This window comes from Fundulus heteroclitus, unplaced genomic scaffold, assembly GCF_011125445.2.
Source record: "Fundulus heteroclitus isolate FHET01 unplaced genomic scaffold, MU-UCD_Fhet_4.1 scaffold_286, whole genome shotgun sequence".
Classification (NCBI taxonomy): domain Eukaryota; kingdom Metazoa; phylum Chordata; class Actinopteri; order Cyprinodontiformes; family Fundulidae; genus Fundulus; species Fundulus heteroclitus.
The window spans coordinates 42,100-64,138 of NW_023396696.1; the positions used below are offsets into that span (position 1 = coordinate 42,100).

The 22,039-nt window shown below is 44.4% G+C and overlaps 1 protein-coding gene across 3 annotated transcripts in view; it reads left to right on the forward strand.

Moving 5' to 3' along the window:
• LOC105922950 (signal-induced proliferation-associated 1-like protein 2) overlaps positions 1–22,039 on the forward strand; it is a 55,316-nt gene that overhangs the window by 27,493 nt on the left and 5,784 nt on the right. For 2 of the 3 annotated variants that reach the window (XM_036130165.1, XM_036130167.1), the window contains 9 exons: positions 2,207–2,364; positions 2,466–3,045; positions 3,113–3,387; positions 6,055–6,237; positions 6,345–6,427; positions 7,206–7,288; positions 7,361–7,590; positions 14,908–15,096; positions 17,990–18,032. In XM_036130165.1, the coding sequence (XP_035986058.1) occupies positions 2,207–2,364; positions 2,466–3,045; positions 3,113–3,387; positions 6,055–6,237; positions 6,345–6,427; positions 7,206–7,288; positions 7,361–7,590; positions 14,908–15,096; positions 17,990–18,032 (1,824 nt within the window). The remainder of the gene's footprint in view (positions 1–2,206; positions 2,365–2,465; positions 3,046–3,112; positions 3,388–6,054; positions 6,238–6,344; positions 6,428–7,205; positions 7,289–7,360; positions 7,591–14,907; positions 15,097–17,989; positions 18,033–22,039) is intronic. The other variant, XM_036130166.1, reaches the window with a different exon arrangement.

A 22,039-nucleotide genomic window follows, 5' to 3' on the forward strand; every position in this document is an offset into this window, starting at 1 on the left:
TTTCTATGTCCTGCCCCTGGATGTTCACAGGTGAGTGAGGTGGGGGTCTTCTCCTGAAGTCCATCACCATCTCCTTGGTCTTACTGGTGTTTAAGCACAGATGGTTTTTCTCACACCAGTCCACAAGTCCATGATGAATGACCGGTACTCCAGCTCGTTCCCTTCAGACACACAGCCCACAATGGCCGAGTCATCAGAGAACTTCTGAAGGTGGCAGCTGTCCGTGTTGTAGGTGAAGTCCGAGGTGTAGAGGGTGAAAAGAAACGGAGACAGAACGGTGCCCTGGGGGCCCCGGTGCTGCAGAGTGCCACCTCTGACTGACAGCCGTGCAGCCGCACGTACTGAGGGCGGTCAGTGAGGTAGTCGATGGTCAGTGAGGTAGTAGATGGTCAGTGAGGTAGTCGATGGTCAGTGAGGTAGTCTATGGTCAGTGAGGTAGTTGATGGTCAGTGAGGTAGTCTATGGTCAGTGAGGTAGTCCATGGTCAGTGAGGTAGTGGATGGTCAGTGAGGTAGTCTATGGTCAGTGAGGTAGTCCATGGTCAGTGAGGTAGTCCATGGTCAGTGAGGTAGTGGATGGTCAGTGAGGTAGTTCATGGTCAGTGAGGTAGTCGACGGTCAGTGAGGTAGTTCATGGTCATTGAGGTAGTCTATGGTCAGTGAGGTAGTCCATGGTCAGTGAGGTAGTCGATGGTCAGTGAGGTAGTCCATGGTCAGTGAGGTAGTCCATGGTCAGTGAGGTAGTCGATGGTCAGTGAGGTAGTCTATGGTCAGTGAGGTAGTCCATGGTCAGTGAGGTAGTTGATGGTCGGTGAGGTAGTCGATGGTCAGTGAGGTAGTTGATGGTCAGTGAGGTAGTTGATGGTCAGTGAGGTAGTCTATGGTCAGTGAGGTAGTCTATGGTCAGTGAGGTAGTCCATGGTCAGTGAGGTAGTCGATGGTCAGTGAGGTAGTCGATGGTCAGTGAGGTAGTCTATGGTCAGTGAGGTAGTCCATGGTCCAGTCAGCCAGATGTTTGTCCACCCCAACGTCCTCCAGCTTCCCCCTCAGTAGCACCGGTCTGATGGTGTTGAAAGCGCTGGAGAAGTCAAAGAACATGACTCTCACAGCGCTCCCGGTGGTCTCCAGGTGGGTGAGCGCCCGCTGCAGCAGGTAGATGATGGCGTCCTCTACTCCGATGTTGGGCCGGTAGGCAAACTGCAGCGGGTCCAGGGTGGGGCTCACCACGGTGCGCAGGTGAGCTAGGATAAGGCGCTCCATGGTCTTCATCAGAGGATGAGGCACTCCATGGTCTTCATCAGAGGATGAGGCGCTCCATGGTCTTCATCAGGTGGGAGGTCAGGGTGACTGGTCTGAAGTGAGCCGGTTACCTGGCGTTTGGTGTTTTGGGAACCGGTACCACACAGGTTCCCAAAACCTTAGAGCTGCTCCACACAACGCTCTGCTGCATGAATCCAGACTGAAACAGTGAAATAACAAACATGAGTTCAGTCTTTGTTGTTTATAAGTTCATGTTTTAATACATTTTTTAAGTGGTACAGGAGCAGGATAGTTTTCACACACCTAGAGCGCCCTCTTGCAGCTATAGATGGTAATGTGTACTCATTGGTTCATGCTGGTCAAGATGATTTACCATTTAAAATTGATATATAAGTCGCACCTGACTATAAGTCGCAGGATCGGCCAAACTATGAAAAAAGTGCAACTTATAGTCTGAAAAATACTGTACTAAGACATCCAATTCCAAATATTTTATAAAGCACATTTAAAAACAGCAAGTTTGCCAAAATGCTGTACATGCTAAAATAAAATTATTTTAAAAAGCAAGACATCCAATAGACATATAAAACACAATAAAACAAAGACAATATAACAGCTTGTCAACTCTCAACTGGTCAAAAGATATTGAAAAAATATGTTTTTAAGAGACTTAAAATAGCAAAGTTGCCCAACATTTAAAGGCAGTGCGTTTCTAAGTTTAGGAGCCATAACAGAAAAGGCCTGATCTCTATATTCCCGGCTAGTTTTTAGGTTAACTAAAAGCAGCTGGTCGGCTGATCTAAGGGCCCCAAAGGAAGACGAGGCTGGACTAGAACATGGAGACAAGCGTTGTGAAGCAGCCCTGTGCAGGTGAAGTCAGCAGGACTTCCTGTGCAGCTAAAAGTTGGTTTACATGGAAACTCATTAAAGATGGTTTTGTCTGTCAGATGCTGAAGACGCGCCTTATTGGGAACGACGTTGTCACAGTGATTTTCCAGGAACCCGATGCTCCGGCCTTCAACCTGCAAAACATCCTCTCTCACTTCCTTTGTGTCTTCATCATCATTAGAGTCCATCAACCCTGTACGCAGCACACCTGTTACAGGTGAGACTCTGTCCACAGGAAGTAAGATCGCTACTGGGACAGATGGGACTGAACCTGTCACCAGTGGGGAAGGTAAGATGTGTGGTTGCCATGTCTTTCAGTGTGGAGGTTTTCAGGTGCAGGGGCATCCCGTCCTTCGGTCCAACCATCCCAGCTGGATGGACGTTTCCTGCATCATCTGCCTTCAGAGACTTCCTGCTGACAAAGATCATTAATGCCAAACATGCCACCTGCAAAGCGCAGTCATCTATTGCCAAGGCGAGTCGTGCCCGGCAGGAACAGCTGAAGCAGCTGGTGGACACCTGTGTGACGTTGACGCCTTTGGACTTCTCCAACGTCAGGTTCAGCTTCATCTCTCTGGGCGGGAAGAAAAAGGAGCGTTCGGCACCACAGCCGCAGGCTTACCTGCAGAGTTCTGGTGGGCTCACCTGGAGCGTAACGGTTCGGGATCCAAGCAGCTCTGCTGCGGTCGCCTGCCAGCTGGCCATCTCCAGTGAGCTGGTGGTGCTGATTGAGGAGGCGGGCAGAAAGGTGGTGTTTAACTGTGCTTGCAGAGATGTGATTGGCTGGAGCGCCGCACATGGATCCATCAAATTGTTCTACCAACACGGACTGCGTGTGATGTTTTCTACACGAGATGGCCGATGGGAGGACTCCCAGGAGATCACACAAAGACTGCAGGTTAGCAGTGCTCTCATTAGTCCTCCCCTTTGACCCAATTAAAGTCTGACCATGGGACTCCTCTCAGATGGTGACCCGAGGCGGCGCCGCGACCAACGTGACTCTGAGGAGGAACCGGCTCGGTCAGCTCGGCTTTCACGTCAACGTTGAGGGCGTGGTGGCAGATGTGGAGGCCCACGGCTTTGCCTGGCAGGCGGGTCTTCGTCCTGGCTGCAGGCTGGTGGAAATCTGCTCAGTTGCAACGGTGACACTATCTCACCAGCAGATAATCGAGTTGCTGAGGACGTCAACAAAGGTCACCGCAGTCATCGTTCCACCACACAAAGACGGGACACCACGCAGGTAGGGAAGGCTTCACTTCCTGTTTCTGATGTCAGAGTTAAACATCTGTCTGCAGCCCAACTCACCGTGACCTCCCACAGGTGGAAAAGTTAAGGAGTGAGGGAAAATAGTCTGCTTCTTTATTTGAAATGTCATCGTGTCTGTGGAAAGACTCAATACCTGTCCCAAAATACCAGTCACTTAATGATTTTATCCAACCTTATATTTCAGCTCACAGGTTAAAGAGTTTTTCTGATATTGACTCCAGTTTTATCTCCAGGTTGATGGATTTTTAACAGTGAGTTCACAACTGGTCAGAGTTGCTGTCAAGTTTGCAGATGGTTCTTTCATTAAGTAGTGAAAGCACGCAGCATGGCCTGGTAGTTAGTTTTGGTAGATTAAAAGAGTGCAAACCCTCTTTTTAAACATTAAGGGGAACAGATGAAAGAAATATGTGTTGGCTTTAGTAAAAGTCCCAGCTTTGACTTTCTAAAGAGTCTTGAGATGACGTGTGTTGTGAATTGGCGCTATATAAATAAAACTAAATTGATGTCTCTGGTAGTAATTAGGGTAAGGCCGGTTTATCTGAAGCACGTTTCAGTAACCAGACGATTTTGAACATGAACAGAACCAACAAAGCATACAGAGGAACATCTCAGAGGAGCAGCAGGTCAACATAAGTTGGACTACAATCCAATGAAGTTTCAGTGAACTGCAACACGTTTAATTGAACATTAACGTTTGAGGGCAACTCTAAATGGGTTTTAACCTCGATTTAGATGAACTTTGGGTTTCAGCATTTTTACAGTGTCAACAACCAAGTAGTGGAGCGGGTGCCACAAATAAAGACCTTTGGTTCCCAGGTAGAGCCACTGGTTAACAAAGCCCAGCATCCTTTAACGATGTCCTGCAGACAGTTTCTATTTCTGACTGAAAGTGACCGGTGAGAAGAGAAAATCTAAGAATCTACTCAATACAACCAGAATTAGACACGTTGATAAAAACAGGACTGACACTAAACAAGCAAAATTTATCATACATGTTTCCACTAAAATTGCTGATATCCCTCTTGACAATCTTGGTGACGACTACTGTATCAGATTATTGTAGTTGTCTTTTCCTTGTACTGTCAACCAATCACAGCTCTTAAAAGACAGCGTCACACCTAGCAATGGGGTCAACAACACCTCCTCACTAAGACAGTCTCAGCAGCTTCGCTGTGAAGCTGAGACTCCATGGTAGGAATGTTTAGGCTCACATAGGAGCTCTGAGAGTCTCTGAGGAACTTTGTGAAAGCGGACTCTGGAATGGGGTTCGCTGAGAACACAGAAGGACACACATCTGCTGTCCTCTCATGTATAAAGTTTTGTGCAAAGCTAAACAGGTTAGTCTTCCCAAACCAAAAACCATGGTTCACCAGCAAACCTAATGCCCTGCTCAGAACACAACAGGCTGCTTTTAAATCAGGGGACTTGCAGGGCTACAAAGAAGCCTGGAGGAACCTGGAGAAGGGAATCAAAGAAGCCAAACCCAGGTACAAGCAGCAAATGTAAGAAAGCTTTTCCAAAAACAACACCAACAGCCTGTAGCAGAGGATTACATGAATGGCAAGCAAGATACAAGAACAGTATAAGTGGCACCAGCACCACAGGCAGTCCCTCCCAAACACTCTCAACCACTTCCTCTTTCACTTTGACTAAGGGGCAACCAACTACCGTCTGAATGGGCATCCCTCATCTTGAACACAGGGACACCCCAGGGCTGTGTCCTCAGCCCCATTCTCTGTTCAGTATTCACTAATGATGCTCCTCCATTCTCTCCACCAACGCTATAGTCAAGGCTGCTGATGACATCTTTGGTGCAGGTCAGATTTCTGGTAATAATGAGTCAGCCTACAGATAGGAGGTCCAGCTCTTGATACTATGGTGTGGGAAAACAACCTGGACCTCAAAAATCTCAAAGAAGAAAAGTAATTGTGAACTTAATCTTAGTAATCTTATCCACACACTCCCCTCTCGATATGTAGATGCAGGTCTCATTTTCTAGCACTTGGCACCTGCACACAGCGCCAAAGCTACCAGTACCTGGTGTAAGCACCATGGTGTCCCTGTTCTTAAAGGGCCAGCAAACTCACCTGACCTTAACCGCACAGAAAATCTCTGGGGTTAAGGTTGTGACGAGGAAGATGCGATACTCCAGACCTAACGATGCAGATGAGCTGAAGGCCACTATGAGAACAAGCTGGACTCTCATTACAGCTGAGCAACGCCACAGACTGATGGACTCCGTGCCACGCCGCATGGCTGCAGTAATCCAGGGCAAAGGAACCCTGCTTAGTACTGAGTGCTGCACATGCTCACACGTTTCACATTCATACTTTCAGTTGGCCAACATTTCTGGAAATCCTTTTTTTTTTTTGGTCTGAAGTAATAATTTAATTTTCGGAGACACTGAAAATGAGGTTTTCAAAATCAAAATTAAAAGAAATAAATAAATTGAATTACATCAGTCTGTGTGTAATGAATGAATATAATATACAAGTTTCACTTTTTTAATGGAATACTGAAAAAAATCAACTTTTTCTTGATATTTTAATTGTGATATTCACACTGCTTAATGAGAGCTGTTGAATATTTGATCAGGTTTGTTAATCTGAAAACCTGAAGCTGACTCAGCGTTTATCTTCAGGGCTTTCTCTGAAACCTACCGCCTCCCCCTGCTGGAAGGTGAGCTGGCCTCTGATGTCACTTCCTGCCCCTATAGAGTGGTTCCACCCAGTCGGCTGCCTCCTGCCCCGTCCACAGCCATAGCGCCATCCTGTCAGAGTCCAACCAAACGCAGCGGGTCCTCTGACATGAAGGAAGGAAGCAGGTACTGCCTCCAAGCATTCAGAATAACTGCTCTGTTAGTTTCCACTGGATCAGAACCAGAAATGGTTCTTACCAACACTGTGATGACACTGTGGATCTGCCCATCAGAGCCCCTCTAGAGTGGCTGATGAGCTGTGATGAAAGCACAGAGTCCATGCAGGACAGGACCCAATGGACCGGTAGAGTTAAAGGTGAGTGAAACCAGAACAAGGATCCATTTTTATTCCAGAATTAAAGAGGAACTCTCTGTATCCTGGAGATATTTAAGACAGATGATTCTGTCGTTGAGTCTCTGTTGTAAAATGAAAAATTAATGATCTTGTTAAATTATTTTGTTTTGCTGCTGAAACCCTGAGATCTCTGTTTCAGATCTCTGTTTCAGCTTCAGGATTTGTCCCATTAGATCAATGAAGTTGTTCTGAAGGAGAACCATGAAGTTCCTATGTGTGTTCTGTCTCTGCTCCCTTCTGCGGTCTGTGGACACATGAAGTCACTTTACAGAACAACTTAAATTACTGTGTGATCGCCTGGATGTATCAGACAAAACCTTCCCAGAGGAACTAAACGTGTGCAAGTAGACATCAGCATGTGAGAGACGGTGTAAATAATTGTCATTGGATCCAGAACCGGTGGAACCAGCAGCTTGTTAGTAATCTGTAACAAACCATGAACTGGGCTGCTGGTTTATTGGTTCCCAGCAGGGGGCGCTAGGTTCACAGCTTTGGCACACAAGTTGTCAGTTAGTTTTTGATTTAATGTTCCTGAATCTTTTCCCTGATGGAAGTGATCTGTGGCAATATATCCTATCTAGACTTGTCTTTTACCACTCTTTTATTATTGCTTTTTTATCCTTTGTCAGGTCTCTCCTGCAACTTAAAGAGTTTCCTCTTGAGGATTGATAAAGCAATTCGGTCTTTCCCTTGTTTTGCATTGGTCTGAACCTTGGTCTGTCGTCATGATCTCATCCAGAAACCAAACCCGCTTACCCTCCTCACCGAGGGACCACGGTCTTGAGTTCGATAGACAGAGACAGCAGCAGCACACAGGAGAGGGTGAGTCCAAGTCAGACATCAGAAACTGTTCTTTCAAATCTTTAGACGGCGCCTGAACTCGTCTCTCTGCAGTTTGCAGCCAGAAGTTGTTCGAGTTGCAGCAACACGTTGTCCAGCAACAGTAGTGATGGCAGAACTTCTACTCGTCAACTCGTCGGTCTCAGGGGGCTGTCGGTGGACAGCGGCATCGACTCCACAACGTCCGCCATGACGGGGGCTGCCGGGGCAACGCTGGTCCTTGCAGATATCCGGGGGAAGGAGACGGCTCGCCCAAACTGCAGACTGACTAGCGCTGTAGCTAGGTGACGTGTTTTACTGCACTGCGACTGTGTGAAAACTTTCTGTCCATCAGCATCCTTCAGATCACAGGTACAGGGTGGGAGGGCACAGAAATGGTCCGTTTTTATGAGGAGTCTGATGATGATTGGACCGTATCTAATAAATATGGTCCAATCATACAAATTCAGTTACATCCAGTCCTTCAGCGGGAACATTCAGTTGTTCCAGCTGTGAGAGGAGACAGAAGCAGGCACACAATAAGCAACTGCTCAGTTAGGGGAACGAAGCAGAACCTTCCGGTGGACCAGAACCGGGCTCATTGTGAGTGTACCTGCTGGGACTGATACACACAGAACCATTGATCCAGTAGAACTTTCACCACATTTCTTTTTCTGCAGCGCTCTTGGATTCTTATTGTGAGTTTGATGAAGGAAGCGTTAATGTGTCCCTACTGTCAACACCTTCAACACGCAGACACATGCACACACAAAACCGCAGCCATATATGCAACTGGCAGAATAATACATATTATCAACTACTATGAAAAGCACTGATAGGTTGAGTGAACAGATTTGTTGCCTCCTCTACAGCTGGGATCCAGCAGTTCTGGAACAGTGTTTTATAAAATTTTTATTCAGGTTCGGAAGAGATCGGCAACACACAAATAAACAAACAAACACTGTTTCTATTAGGGTGGTTCCCTCCTTTTTATACCCATAAACAAAGTATCAGATGGGAGCGAGGGTAGCCAGTTCTCTCTCCCATCTGATCTGTTCGTCCCGTTTCCAAAACAAAAACCGTTCCCAGCATCTCAGCAGTGTGTGAAGCAAAATAACATTGCAAACTCAGAATACAGCAAATATAAGCAAAATAAGGAATACAGAATCAGTCTTTCCCACAACACATTGTCATAGGTTTCCACCACAAGTTAAAACAAGTTATAGCAAAATAACACATGTGGTTCAGTTTTATGTGAGAAACATAATAACATAGCACAAGCATATATGTTGCTCTTAGTTTAAAACTAAGCAGTTTTTCCCAAAATACATTGTCAAAGAACAAAAGTAATTCTGTAATATATCAACCAGTCCTCATATGCCATGGAGAGTGGCTCTAGTTTTTAGCTAAGATGTGCAATAAATCAGTGATCTCTGCTCTGAACATCCCAGACTGGTATCTATACGGGAGTCTGCCAGGAAAACACCAGCCAGAGTCGCCTTGTCAGAGACTTCGGTGCCATTCCTGATGGGGGAACAAACAATCTAATACAGATTTAGAGCATCAAACTGTTGTCAGTGTGAATTTTATTTATAGAACATAGAACACTTTTAACACAGTTGTAGCTGTACACTAATCAGCAAATCCACTTAAAGCCCCGCGTACACCGTACGAGTTTTTGCCCTTTTCGGGCCGATTCTTCAGTCGTGCGAGCATTTTTTGAATCGGGCTGAATTTCAGCTTGATTGTACAGGGGGGGCGACTGGCTCCTCAAGACTACCTCCCTATCAGGAATCGGACGGTCGGTTGAAATCAAACATGTTTGAAATTCAGTTGGCTGTCGTGAGGTTTTCGTGAGCGCATCCTGCTGTTCAAGCAGAGCTACGACAGTTTACGAGCCGTTTTTCCCCCCCAACCTGGCGCAGTGCGCACGCGCAAACAAGTAGATTTAACTGACTATCGTGACATTGTTGATAAACAAAGAGGAAAAGGCTGGGGTGTTAAATGTGCTTACCTCAAGTTCTTTGTGTAAAACTGACAGACCGTAGTAGTCATGTTTGCTCAGCCATGTCTTTGTCCAAATACGTCGTCATACAGTGTATGCCCGGCTTTAGGAAAAGAAATCATGCAACAACTTTCAACAATTACAATACTTCACGAGGACTTAAAATTATTCTACAGGCTGGGAGCTGCGACAGAAAAGCCTTTACTCTTTAGTTTGGATCATGGAACAAATAGTAAGTTCTGATTATTTCTCCTCAAAGGTCTTGTTGATGTATGGGTGCAACAGATCTTGTAAATCAGGTGGAGCTAAGACATTTAAACTAGCAATAACATTTTAAAATCAATTTGATAGGATAACAGACACCAATGTAGGGAGGCCATCACTGGTGATGTGTCCTCGTGTTTCCTAGTCCCAGTTAGAAGACCATCTGAAGGCGATGTAAATTATGGCGATCTAAACCTTTATATAGTGAATTGCAGTTATCCAAATGAGTTGTAACAAAAGTATGAAGAATTTTTTCAGTCTTTAAAACAGAAGCAGGACTTGACCTTAGCTAATAGATGTAAATGAAAAAACTTCTGACAACTTAACTGCTTATCCAGCTTCAAGTGGCTATCAATGAGGTTTTTCACAAATGTCTGCCGAAACAGAGATAAGGCACCGAGAAGTATGGAGATAAATAGGGACCTTAAAAAAAAAAATTAAACCTGAAAAATTATTTTGAACCTCCCTCCAAAAAAACTGAAAAACCGGAAAAAAGGTTTGCAACTAAAAACAAAGAGATGTGAAACTGGGGAAAAAGCTCAAAACTACTTTTCAGATTCAAGTTGTTTTTTTCGCAGATTTTATTTTTGGCTTCAAACTTCTGGCCCTGTGGGGTTGGGGCATCAGAAAATGGGAGCATGGCCCCTCGGCTGGCAGCTCGTGATTGGCAGATAAGAAAATATAATCTTGAAGAATTTGTACAGCTTTTAAGTCCGTGTTGGAGATTCCACCTGCTCTCATCATAAAGCAGAAGAACCGCCAGACTGAGCGGCAGGAGAAATCGACTGCAGCTCTGGTCGACATGGCTGCGTCTTCATCGGTGGGCGCTAGCATTGATCAGGTAATAATAAAAAGGCTGGTTTTCACTTTATTGCACAGAAAAACATACATACATATATACAAATCAAATATACTTTATTGATCCCAGAGGGAAATTAAGTGTTGTTGTAATTCATTCAATTAAGGCATTATTATAGATGGTGATGGATGTGGAAAGGAAAGACCTGTAGCGATTCGTTTTACAACTAATTTGAAAAAGCCTGAGACTGAAGACCCTCTGTCTTTCAATCAAGAGGAGGCTCATATATACTGTATATACAGTATATACTGTATATATATATATATATATATATATATATATATATATATATATATATATATATACATACATACATACACTGGTAAAAACAATACACTGAAGACTTAAACAACACAATGTAGCTCCAGGTCAATCACACTTCTGTGAAATCAAACTGTCCATTTAAGAAGCAACACTGACTGACCATCAGTTTCACCTGGTGCTGAGCAAATGGAGCCAGACACCAGGTGGAAACTAGAGGCAATTAGCAAGGCCCCCAATTAAGGAGTGACTCTGCAGGTGGTGACCACAGACCACTTCTCACTTCCTCTGCTCGAACCCTTTTTTCCCAGTTTTCAAAATGTTTTGAAGGAAGTTCAAAATACTTTATTTTATTTATTTTGAGCAAACTTTATGGCCCCAAGTCAGCTCTGTAGAGAATTGCTTTGGGGCTAGCATACAAACTTTTCTGTTCGAATAAAATTACCCGAGTTTTGTTTTCATTGAGACAAAGAAAATTTTAATCCATCCATGATTTGACTTCCATTAAGCAGTCTGACAAAGATTTTAAAAAGCATTTAAAACTTGAATGAAATTTCTCAAAAATACAATTATCATTTAGAAAAGATTTGTTGGCCATAGATGTTTAACTACGTCACATAAGTGGGACAAGGACACAGACTCAAACTGATCCAAGACAGCAGTGCACTGTGAAGTACCAAATAGAGAATCTATGATGAATTCTAAAAACCTCTCAGTTCAACCGATGCAGATAGGGCAGTTATATTTGGAGGGTTGACAACATTATTCAGGACACTAAAAATATCTTGTGGTCTGTGTCTGTTGGAGGCAAAGAGATCAACCAAAGATTTAGATTTTTCTATTTTACCATTATTCTTTTTGGCATTGTGAGGTGGTTTAATAATACCACAGCTAAAGCCACTAAGGACATGTTCAGCCCCAGTAAAAGGGCTCAGGGCGCTGCTTGGGAATGAGAAACTAAACTGGCTTTGTGGCTGACAGCAGTAGTTTGCCATGCCTCCTATCAGTAGAGAGGCGAGACACAGAGATACTGGGTTAGATTGTCTGTATGGCACGCTAACTCCACCCAAATGTGGTGAAGTAGCGATGGGTAGGGAGAAGCACACAGTCTGATCTAGTAACGCCAAAAGCACTAAGTGCAGCTTCAGAAGGGAGTGACGGTGAATTCAAACTCTGATGCAGATCAAAACCTAGGTCTCAGCTGGGTTCAACTGAACTCTGGAGTGTTTCCAATGCAGATTGGAGAGTTTCCCCCACCGTGTTATAAACCTGAGGGCACTCGCCCCCTCCCAGGCTAAGTGTTTTGTTTAATTCAGTGTTTGAGAGCAACAGAAAACGGTCAGTAAGGTTCTCATCTGGAAGATAACATCCCGGTCGAAATAAGCTAAAGCGCTACCTGTTATTAGCTCAACGCACACTACGTCCACGCTGCGCCCCTCCTTCAAGCTGCTGACGCTTCCCCTTTTAAAATAATAATCCCAAAATAATATCCAATAAAGTTGTTTGCATATTAATCAAGCACAGCACTACAGCGGAAGCAGTAATGCTCCGCTTGTGAAAGTAAACCTTTTTGGGTCTCTTTGGCTACACTGCCACACAAGACTCACGTAAAACAAAATCAACAACAAATCAATAAAGCTGTGTGCACTGCTGGTCATGTGCAGCTGTCTCACCTGCCTCATGTAAAATCTAGCAATGTCCGGGGTCCTCTGCCTCATCCTCCACTCATGCTGAGCTGGATTGTCTGGCACACTTTCCAAAGAAATAAATGGCAATAATACGGTTAAATCAGTTGCCATTTCATTTTGTTACATTGTTGAAAAGTTGTGCTGTGTTGCTGATCAACCTCTTTTCTTCTGTTTCTTGGTGCAGCGTCACCACAGTTCCACCACAGGCGAGGGGTTGAACAGGTTGGTTTGGTTCGTTTAACAAAGTGCAGAGTTAAAGAAAACTGCACCAGCTCAAAAATGTGCACTTTGGTCCCCAATCGAACAGCGTCTACTGCACTACCAGGTGTGAAAATGACCTTAGTGTTACAAAGGGACCGTAAACACGACCTGGTTTGTAGAGAGAACAGAAGGATGGTAGTTGCAGTACTGGACGGGATGGCAGGCTGACCATTTGAAGGTATCAGAGCTCGTGACATGAAGGAAAGAATTCTGAGTGGAGAACGAGTGGGTGGATCTTGTTTTTATAGCCAATCCACATGCTTACCTGACTACTTCCTAATACCTCTACCTTTAGAAGATCCACCTTCTGTAAACACAATGAAAACAAGACAGGAGGTGGACTTTTTAAATCTTTTTCTATGACCCTGATGGTTGTTCGATAACAGACATCTGGCATTAATGTGCAGGAAACCCTGATTTATACGTAAAACAAAACACTACAGAAAACAAGTCATTAGAGAGCAAAATGGTGCAACAGGGTTTTAATTAACTCTAACACTGGATATGATTAAAGCTCAGCATGGGTATTAAAGAAAAACAAAATACCCTTTCCTGAGAAACAAAACCGAAGGCAGCTCAAAAGATTCAGTGTTCTTAGAAAATAAACTACAGAGGGACAGGCTGCAAGAAGGATAAAAAGCACTCCATGTTTTAAATAAGACAAGGGTTGAAAGGTTGGCGAGTTAAATGTGGAAAAAAAGCATTTTTTTCCCCAGTGTCCTGTCTAGCAATGTGGCAATAGGAATTGATGTCTCAATGCCAGACAGAGCTCGACAGATTTTACTTTCACAAGTGGAGCGAACAGCTTTCGCCATAATGCTCCGCTTGATTTATCTATGTAAATAGCTTTATTGTGGTTCCTACAGGGAGAATTTCAAATTATATGGACACTACAATGGGAGAGCAAAGGAAGAACAAGAAGAGAGAAAAAAAAAAGAAAGAGAAGAGGTGAAAGAAAGAAGTGATAAAAGGGAGAGAATGATAAAATGTTCTCTGTCTGCTCCATCACCTGGAAAGAGATGCAAAAAGAACAGCACAACCAACAGACATAAAGCAACAGATACAATCGAATAACACCTAGATGCCATTGCTAAATGGCGCCCCAGGGACCCCAGACCCCCAGACCCACCCGGCCCCACCCAGCGGCAGCACAGCTACCAGGTCAGTAACCCGCGTCCGTCACCGCGTAGCTCCCCAAGAGCGCCGCAAGCGGCTGCTGTAGGCCACCCGTAGGCCTCCCAAGCCCTCCCAGATGGGGGCAACAGACCCTGGAGTCAGACCCACCAGGCGCCCCACTCTGAGTGCCCCCAGAGTCCCAGGAACCCCTCCACCCACCCACTGCGCCCTGCAGGAAGCAACCCACCGCCCCCTATTCCACTAAGTGATGGTGTTGATCAGAGGAGCCCAAAGAGACCAATCAGATGTGGAAGCAGATGCTGTCTCAAGATTAATATGATCCAACAAAAGATCTCTATACTGATTGATACTGAGATTTTGTTTACTTTTCCAATTCATGAGGATAGTTTTCTTTGCGATACATAAAGCAGTAAAAACCATGTAAACTATTTATTTTTTCAGAGGACTTTCCTCAAAATTACCAAGCAAGCAAACTGATGGGGAAGGTGTAATCTTACAGCTCAAGCACCTTGATAAGTCCTTACATATCTGTGTCCAGAACCTCTGGACTGGTGTGCATAACCATAACGCATGAATATAATTATCAGGATGATTGCCTATGCAGTGTGGACAGATATTAGATTGTGCCAAACCCATCTTGAATAATCTTTGTCCTGTGCAGTGTACTCTGTGAAGGATTTTGTATTGTATTAGTTGTAAGTTGATGTTTCTAGTCAATTTGAAAGTTCTTAGACATATCTGAGCCCAGAGGTCTTGTTCAAAGTTGACTGATAAATCTTTTTCCCACTTCATTATAGGAAGAGATATTGAATCATCTATTTTAGTCAGTGTCCTATATGATTTAGACAGTAGTTTGGGGGGGGTTAAATCTAGGAACTCTAATATATTAGTTGGGATTTGTAAACCACTATTAATATGCTTATATTTATTTATAATTATAGATTTAAGTTGTTCATATTCCAAGAATTTATTTTTACTAATGCCATATTGCATATTTAGTTTAGAAAAAAAAGCATTTAACATGATAGTTTGTGTTTGATAAAAACCAAGAGGTCAAATAAATCCAGCAATAATTGGGATAGATGGACTGTGTTTTCCATAGTTGTTAATCAGACCATATGTGTAACACATGATATGCTTCTTTTAGAGACTCTTGTGGAACCAGACATTGCTCAGAAGGCAAAGTGAAGGTCAGGCCTCATGTCCACTCACCTGAGGGATTTGTAGCCTGTGCAGGTGACTCTGGCTTGGATGCAGAGCCACTCTACAGCCAGGATACCTGCCCATGGGAGTCAGGGCTGAACCGCTTACATACTTCATTTCTGGAGAGGAGCAGGTGAGAAACACAGAGGCAGGTGGGTTAGGGTTGAACCCAAATCTTGTCAGGTGACACGTTTACGCATCACCTGTTGAAGTGGATAACAGCCGGCAGCTTGTGTCAGTGGCAACGTATTTCTACTAAGTTCTCCTATCAATTTTGACTCTTTTATCTACTCCTAGTTGTGTGTATTATTTCGTGTTTTTTTTTTCTCGACTTTTCAATTCACGTCATGGATGTAAAGTTTTGTGGTCAATTCTGCTCTACACGAAGGCAGTGTGTGCCCATTGTTTATACCAGGGATCAGCTACTAGCTCTCGCTAACAATAAATCCGCAGTGGCAGCGGCTTGGCCAGAAATCCCAGGGAGGTAAGGAGGAAGAGGCATGGGAGATGACATACCTGGAGGAGAAGATACAGACCCACGTTTTCATCAGTCATCATGAGAAACATTTGATCCATCACAAATAAAATGGACAAGAAACCAGAGACTGTCCAGAGACGCTGGCTTGGTGATGCTAACCAAGACCTGGCTAACAGAGCAAATCCAGTTTCAGCATGGAAGGCTTCCACCTGATAAGAGCCCACAGAACGAGGAATTGCAGTAAGAAGCGAGGAGGAGTGTGGCTGTTTTTATTGATAACAAATGGTGCAGCTGTGGACACGTTAGAATTAAAGACGCTTTGCACTAAGGACATCGAGCTGCCAGCTGTCAGGCTCAGGCATTTCATGGACCCCGGATAGCATCAGCTACAGGCTTCTGAGGTGCTGTGCAGATCAACTGTGGAATCATGGGATGAATCTTCAGCATAAGCCTGAAGTTGGGGAGAGAACCACAGCTGTAGAAGACCTCCTGTGTGGCACCAGTATCTTGCAGGCAACATCGGGTTGCACCACAGCAGAGCTAACAGGTGAGCTCTGAAGGGTCCCGTGGTCCACCAACACAAGTGCCATAAACACAAATAAATAAATCAAACAAAGCATGATGGTGCAGTTCTACTCCTCCATCATTGAGTCCATCCTCACCTCCTCCATCACCATCTGGTACGCTGGTGCCACCGCTAAGGACCAGAGCAGACTGCAGCGTGTCATCAGGTCTGCAGAGAAGCTGATTGGCTGCAATCTTCCATCTCTCCAGGACCTGTACGCCTCCAGGACTCTGAGGCGTGCAGGAAGATTGTGGCTGATCCCTTCACCCCAGTCACAGACTATTTCAGTCACTTCCCTCTGGCAGGAGGCTGCGCTCCATCAGGACCAGAACCAGAACAGGCTGCGCTCCATCAGGACCAGAACCTCACGCCACAACAACAGTTTTTACCATCTGCTACCAGCCTGATGAACACGGCCAAGAGCCGCCTGTGACTCTGGACACTGTCTCTCTCCCCCGTTCAGGACTTCTGAACGGGGGAGAGTTTACTGAGTGTATATAGCTTCTGTCTGTATATACACTCACCGGCCACTTTATTAGGTACCCCATGCTAGTAACGGGTTGAACCCCCTTTTGCCTTCAGAACTGCCTCAATTATTCGTGGCATAGATTCAACAAGGTGCTGGAAGCATTCCTCAGGGAGTTTGGTCAATATTGACATGATGACATCACACAGTTGCCGCAGATTTGTCGGTTGCACATCCATGATGCGAATCTCCCGTTCCACCACATCCCAGAGATGCTCTATTGGATTGAGATCTGGTGACTGTGGAGGCCATTTGAGTACAGCGAACTCATTGTCATGTTCAAGAAACCAGTCTGAGATGATTCCAGCTTTATGACATGGCGCATTATCCTGCTGAAAGTAGCCATCAGAAGTTGGGTACATTGTGGTCATAAAGGGATGGACATGGTCAGCAACAATACTCAGGTAGGCTGTGGCGTTGCAACGATGCTCAATTGGTACCAAGGGGCCCAAAGAGTGCCAAGAAAATATTCCCCACACCATGACACCACCACCACCAGCCTGATCCGTTGATACAAGGCAGGATGGATCCATGCTTTCATGTTGTAGACGCCAAATTCTGACCCTACCATCCGACTGTGGCAGCAGAAATCGAGACTCATCAGACCAGGCAACGTTTTTCCAATCTTCTATTGTCCAATTTCGATGAGCTTGTGCAAATTGTAGCCTCAGTTTCCTGTTCTTAGCTGAAAGGAGTGGCACCCGATGTGGTCTTCTGCTGCTGTAGCCCATCTGCCTCAAAGTTCAACGTACTGTGCGTTCAGAGATGCTCTTCTGCCCACCTTGGTTGTAACGGGTGGTTATTTGAGTCACTGTTGCCCTTCTATCAGCTCGAACCAGTCTGGCCATTCTCCTCTGACCTCTGGTATCAACAAGGCATTTCCGCCCACAGAACTGCCGCTCACTGGATGTTTTTTCTTTTTCGGACCATTCTCTGTAAACCCTAGAGATGGTTGTGCATGAAAATCCCAGTAGGTTAGCAGTTTCTGAAATACTCAGACCAGCCCTTCTGGCACCAACAATCATGCCACGTTCAAAGTCACTCAAATCACCTTTCTTCCCCATACTGATGCTCGGTTTGAACTGCAGGAGATTCTCTTGACCATGTCTACATGCCTAAATGCACTGAGTTGCCGCCATGTGATTGGCTGCTTAGAAATTAAGTGTGAACGAGCAGTTGGACAGGTGTACCTAATAAAGTGGCCGGTGAGTGTATATCCTTTTTATTTTATTGTATTTTTATTTTTTGTCTGCACCATCAACACCAAGTCAAATTCCTTGTAAGTGCAAACCTAATTGGCGATTAAACTTCATTCTGATTCTGACTTCTGCAAAACACCTTCTGTGATTCTGTTGGTCTGAGCAGAGTTCCTCCTGGTTGCTGTCAATGTTTCAGAACCCAGGGAAGGTTTGCAGGTTGTTTAACAAACTGTCCTCTTCCTTCCCATCCTCTTCCAGACCCAGCTGCCATCCAATCAGAGACGTCTGTGTATGTGAGAAGGTGAGTCTGAAATATTCCTGTCAATAATGATCAAATCAAATGAGTACAGACTAGAAATTATTGATCTATCCTTCGTAAATGGATCAGAACCACAGGGTTTTAAAGTAGCTGTTTTAATTAATAAGAAAGACCCAAATGTCCAGAAACACAGTGAAAAGTCCTGGGTGGTATTTCATGTTTATGTTAGGTGCTGCATCTGCACTTGTAATAAAACACATGCTGCACATCGTAACCTCCAGGGGGCGCTCTCAGCTCTGCTAGCGGCTCGAATATAGAAGGAGCCTCTCCCATAATTTTAGTGATGGGCACTATGGTTCTTTTGACTGAGCTGAATCACTATTCAAATCAATTTTATTTATATAGCGCCAATTCATGAAACATGTCACCTCAAGGCTCTTTCCAAAGTCAGACTCCATCAGATCCTCCTGGTTGGTGAGAAAGTTTCCTCTCTAAGGAAACCCAGCAGGTTGCATCAAGTCTCTCCAAGCAGCATTCACTCCTCCTGAAAGAGCGTAGAGCCACAGTGGACAGTCGTCTGCATTGTTGATGGCTTTGCAGCAATCCCTCATACTGAGCATGCATGAAGCGACAATGGAGAGGAAAACTCCCCTTTAACAGGGTTCTTTTGTCTCAGGGTTCATGAGTAATCATGTCTTAAATAGGACCACTGATCAGAGGGAATACCTCCTTAAACAACTTGGTTGGGATTGGGTCTAACATACAGGTAGAAGGTTTAGATGAAGCTAAAATTTTAGATAGCTCAGAAAGCTCTACTGCTTCTAAACAGTTCAAACACTGTGCAGGTTCTAAAGATTCCTCCAACGCTGCCGCACTTACTGAGGACGAGGTAATCATGTTTGGGAGGATGCCAATTATTTATTTTTAATGGCATCAATTTTATTTATGAAGAATCCCATAAAATCATTACTGCTAAGAGCTAAGGGAATGGATGGATCAACGGAGCTGTGGCTCTGGGTAAGTTTGGCAACTGTACTGAAGAGAAATCTAGGATTATCGTTGTTCTCCTCAATTAATGATGAAAAATATGCTGCTCTAACTCTGCGAAGGGTCTTGTTATACAACAATTGACTGTCCCTCCAGATTAGGTAGGATTCCTCTTGGTGTGTAGAGCGCCATTTTCTCTCCAATTTCCTAACATTGTGCTTCAAGGAACGCAGCTCTGAATTAAACCAGGGAGCCAGCTTCCTGTGAATAATCACCTTCTTTTTCAAGGGAGCTACATTGTCTAATGCAGAACGCAATGACGAAGTCATACCGTTAACAAACGCGTCTAGAATCAGTATATTCAAATGATTTGTTCAAATGATTAATTCATCGAATCATTATGTTCCTGTAGTTACATTTTCGTTTCCTTATAATATATTATCATAGCTTAGTGTGCTATTCATAGAGCTGTAACAGGATTATCTGTTACTTTACATTTAAATAGGGAATAAGTTGGGCTTTAGTGACACTAAGATTGCTATTTATAGGACTTTAACTCCCTATTTTGTTTCTTTATAGTTGAAACAAGTAATAAAGTGGAAACAGACTTTTCAGGCTCACTCTACCTTATTTCTGGCAACCCAAAGTCAGTCAGTTCAGATGGGAAAAAATGGGCGGAGGGACACTTCTGAAAATAAGTTTTGAATTAAAAAATAGCACTGCCTCTGCCTCCTTCATTCAGGTTGTGAACAAAGCAGCACAGGCAGTCACGGGGCTGTGTGTGTTTCCATGTGGCATGACTTGTGGTTGTTAGCTTGGAGAAACAGATATCATTCCCTGTGGCAGGACACCGTATCAAGAAGAAACGGTAGAAGAATCACTCGGGGCAGTCAGGATTCAAAATCAGGAGTGCGACAGAATGTGGAAGTTCCAGTACCGACCAAAACTTGCTCTGACCTCCTCCATAACTGTACTGAGAAATGTACGGATCAGTTAATGAAGTTATTCCGTTCAGAAGATTCGTTCTTTTTCACAAATCATTCAAGAACTACACAACACTACATAACTTCATCTGATGATGGCTAGATATCTTCTGACTCGGCTTCCTCACGATATTGAGTCACAGTCGGTCAGCTGATAGTTGACTGAGCTATTACTACAGAAAAATAAGACATCTCTCTACTTTCTGTGTTGTCAGCCATTATAGCCGCTGTCGGTTCATGCGCCAGAGTTCCCCTTTTACGTCACAAATGAGCGCCACAGAATCACAAAAAAGAGTTCTTTACAGTGAGATTTATGATCATACATCTCAACAACCGTTTATTTAATGGGTATAATACTTGTGTCAAAACAGTTTTGTCAATGTTATCTTTCCATTCAGCTTGTCTTAAAACATTCATGTCACAGGCACTTTAAGACTTTAAGACTCAGTTTTGGTCCGTGAGGCAGACACCCCGTCTACTTTTAAGACTAATCTTAAAACTTTCCTTTGTGACAAAGCTTCTAGTCAGAGTGGCTCATGTTACCCTGAGCTACCTCTATAGTTATGCTGCTATAGGCTTAGGCTGCTGGAGGACATCAGGGTCTATTTCTCTCTCTCTGCTGATTTGAACTTTCTAACCAGTTTAAACGTTCTGCTTTTAACTGCCAGATATTGCAGATCAGGGGAGCAGAAGGTTGAGATTGCCTTTGCAGCCTGTGGATGTGCTGAGCCCCCACATTTTCTTCTCCATGCTGCTTCAGTCCTGTTCTCTCTAAACAAAGAGTGGCCTGCTGGCTGCACTGTAGCGTCAGGGACGTTTCCATCCAGTCAGTTCTCTGTGAAGATCGCTACACAACTGTCCATCTTAAGTGAGGCGATCCTTACCCGGATCTCGTCCTGCTTGTTGGTGATTGGCCAGGAGGAGACTGGGCAAAGCTGGTCTAGGCAGGTTAGCCTTTAGCCTGGTGCAAAGGCTGCCTTGGTTGTCATGCCATGTTTTCCCTTCATGCTCATGCCGGCGTGTAGGCCTCATAGGCATGGAGAGAGGGTCTTCTGTTATTTGTAGTAATTCAGGTTGAATACAGTCCTGCCAGTACGATCCGTACCCCCAGGGATATTCAAATTCAAATATACTTCTTCTATGCTGTTCTATAAATGTTTTTGTTACTCCTGTTGCTCCAAATTCTTCAAAGAGCTATTGTAGCAATCTGAATTGCAGCGAATCTGAAGAAGCCTTTGACTGAAGAGACTCTTTTCCAGTGACAATGTCACGAAGACGATGTTCAGGATAATTTTATGCAAAATCCTTCTTTGCGTCATCATCTCCAGAGGTTCCACAGTTGTCCCCAGAACAGAACCAGCCTTCTTTATCAGGTTGTTGAGCCTTTTTAGGTCCCTGGCTCTGATGCTGCCACTCCAGCAGATGATGGTGGAGGAGATGACGCTCTCCACAACAGACTCATAGAAGATCTGCAGCATCTTGCTGCAAACCTTGAAAGACCTAAGCTTCCTCAGGAAGGACAGTCAGCTCTGTCCTCTCTTCTAGACAAATTCACTGTTGCGTCTCCAGTCCAGTTTGTTGTCCAGATGAACACCGAGGTTTTGATATTCCTCAACCACCTGATGGAAATTGGGTTTCATCTAATCCTGTTTCTCCTGAAAACTGCAATCAACTCCATTGTTTTGCTCACATTTGTTACGGGAGTTCTGGGTGGAATATTAAACAATAGTAACTGAGTTCCCATCTTTACTAAATGACGAGACGGTGGTAATGACGTTCCAGCACTTTTATTGAGAAACAGAGCAGAGATTCACGTAGATGGAAAGTAATCACACCCCACGGTCCTGCTGCAGTCTGCGTCTGCCCTCTCTCTGCCTGCCTCGCTTTTCAGGCTTCCCCTAATACTGCTCCGTGACCTTGGTTTGAGACATAACAAAGACAGTCTATCATAGACAATAATCATTCTACGCAGCATTCAGCCTTGCACTCAGCAAACAGTGGAACTTATACCCAGACATCAGGTCTCCAGGCCTCCTATGTCCGAGTGGTGTGAGGCCATAGTGACTTCAGAATAATAAT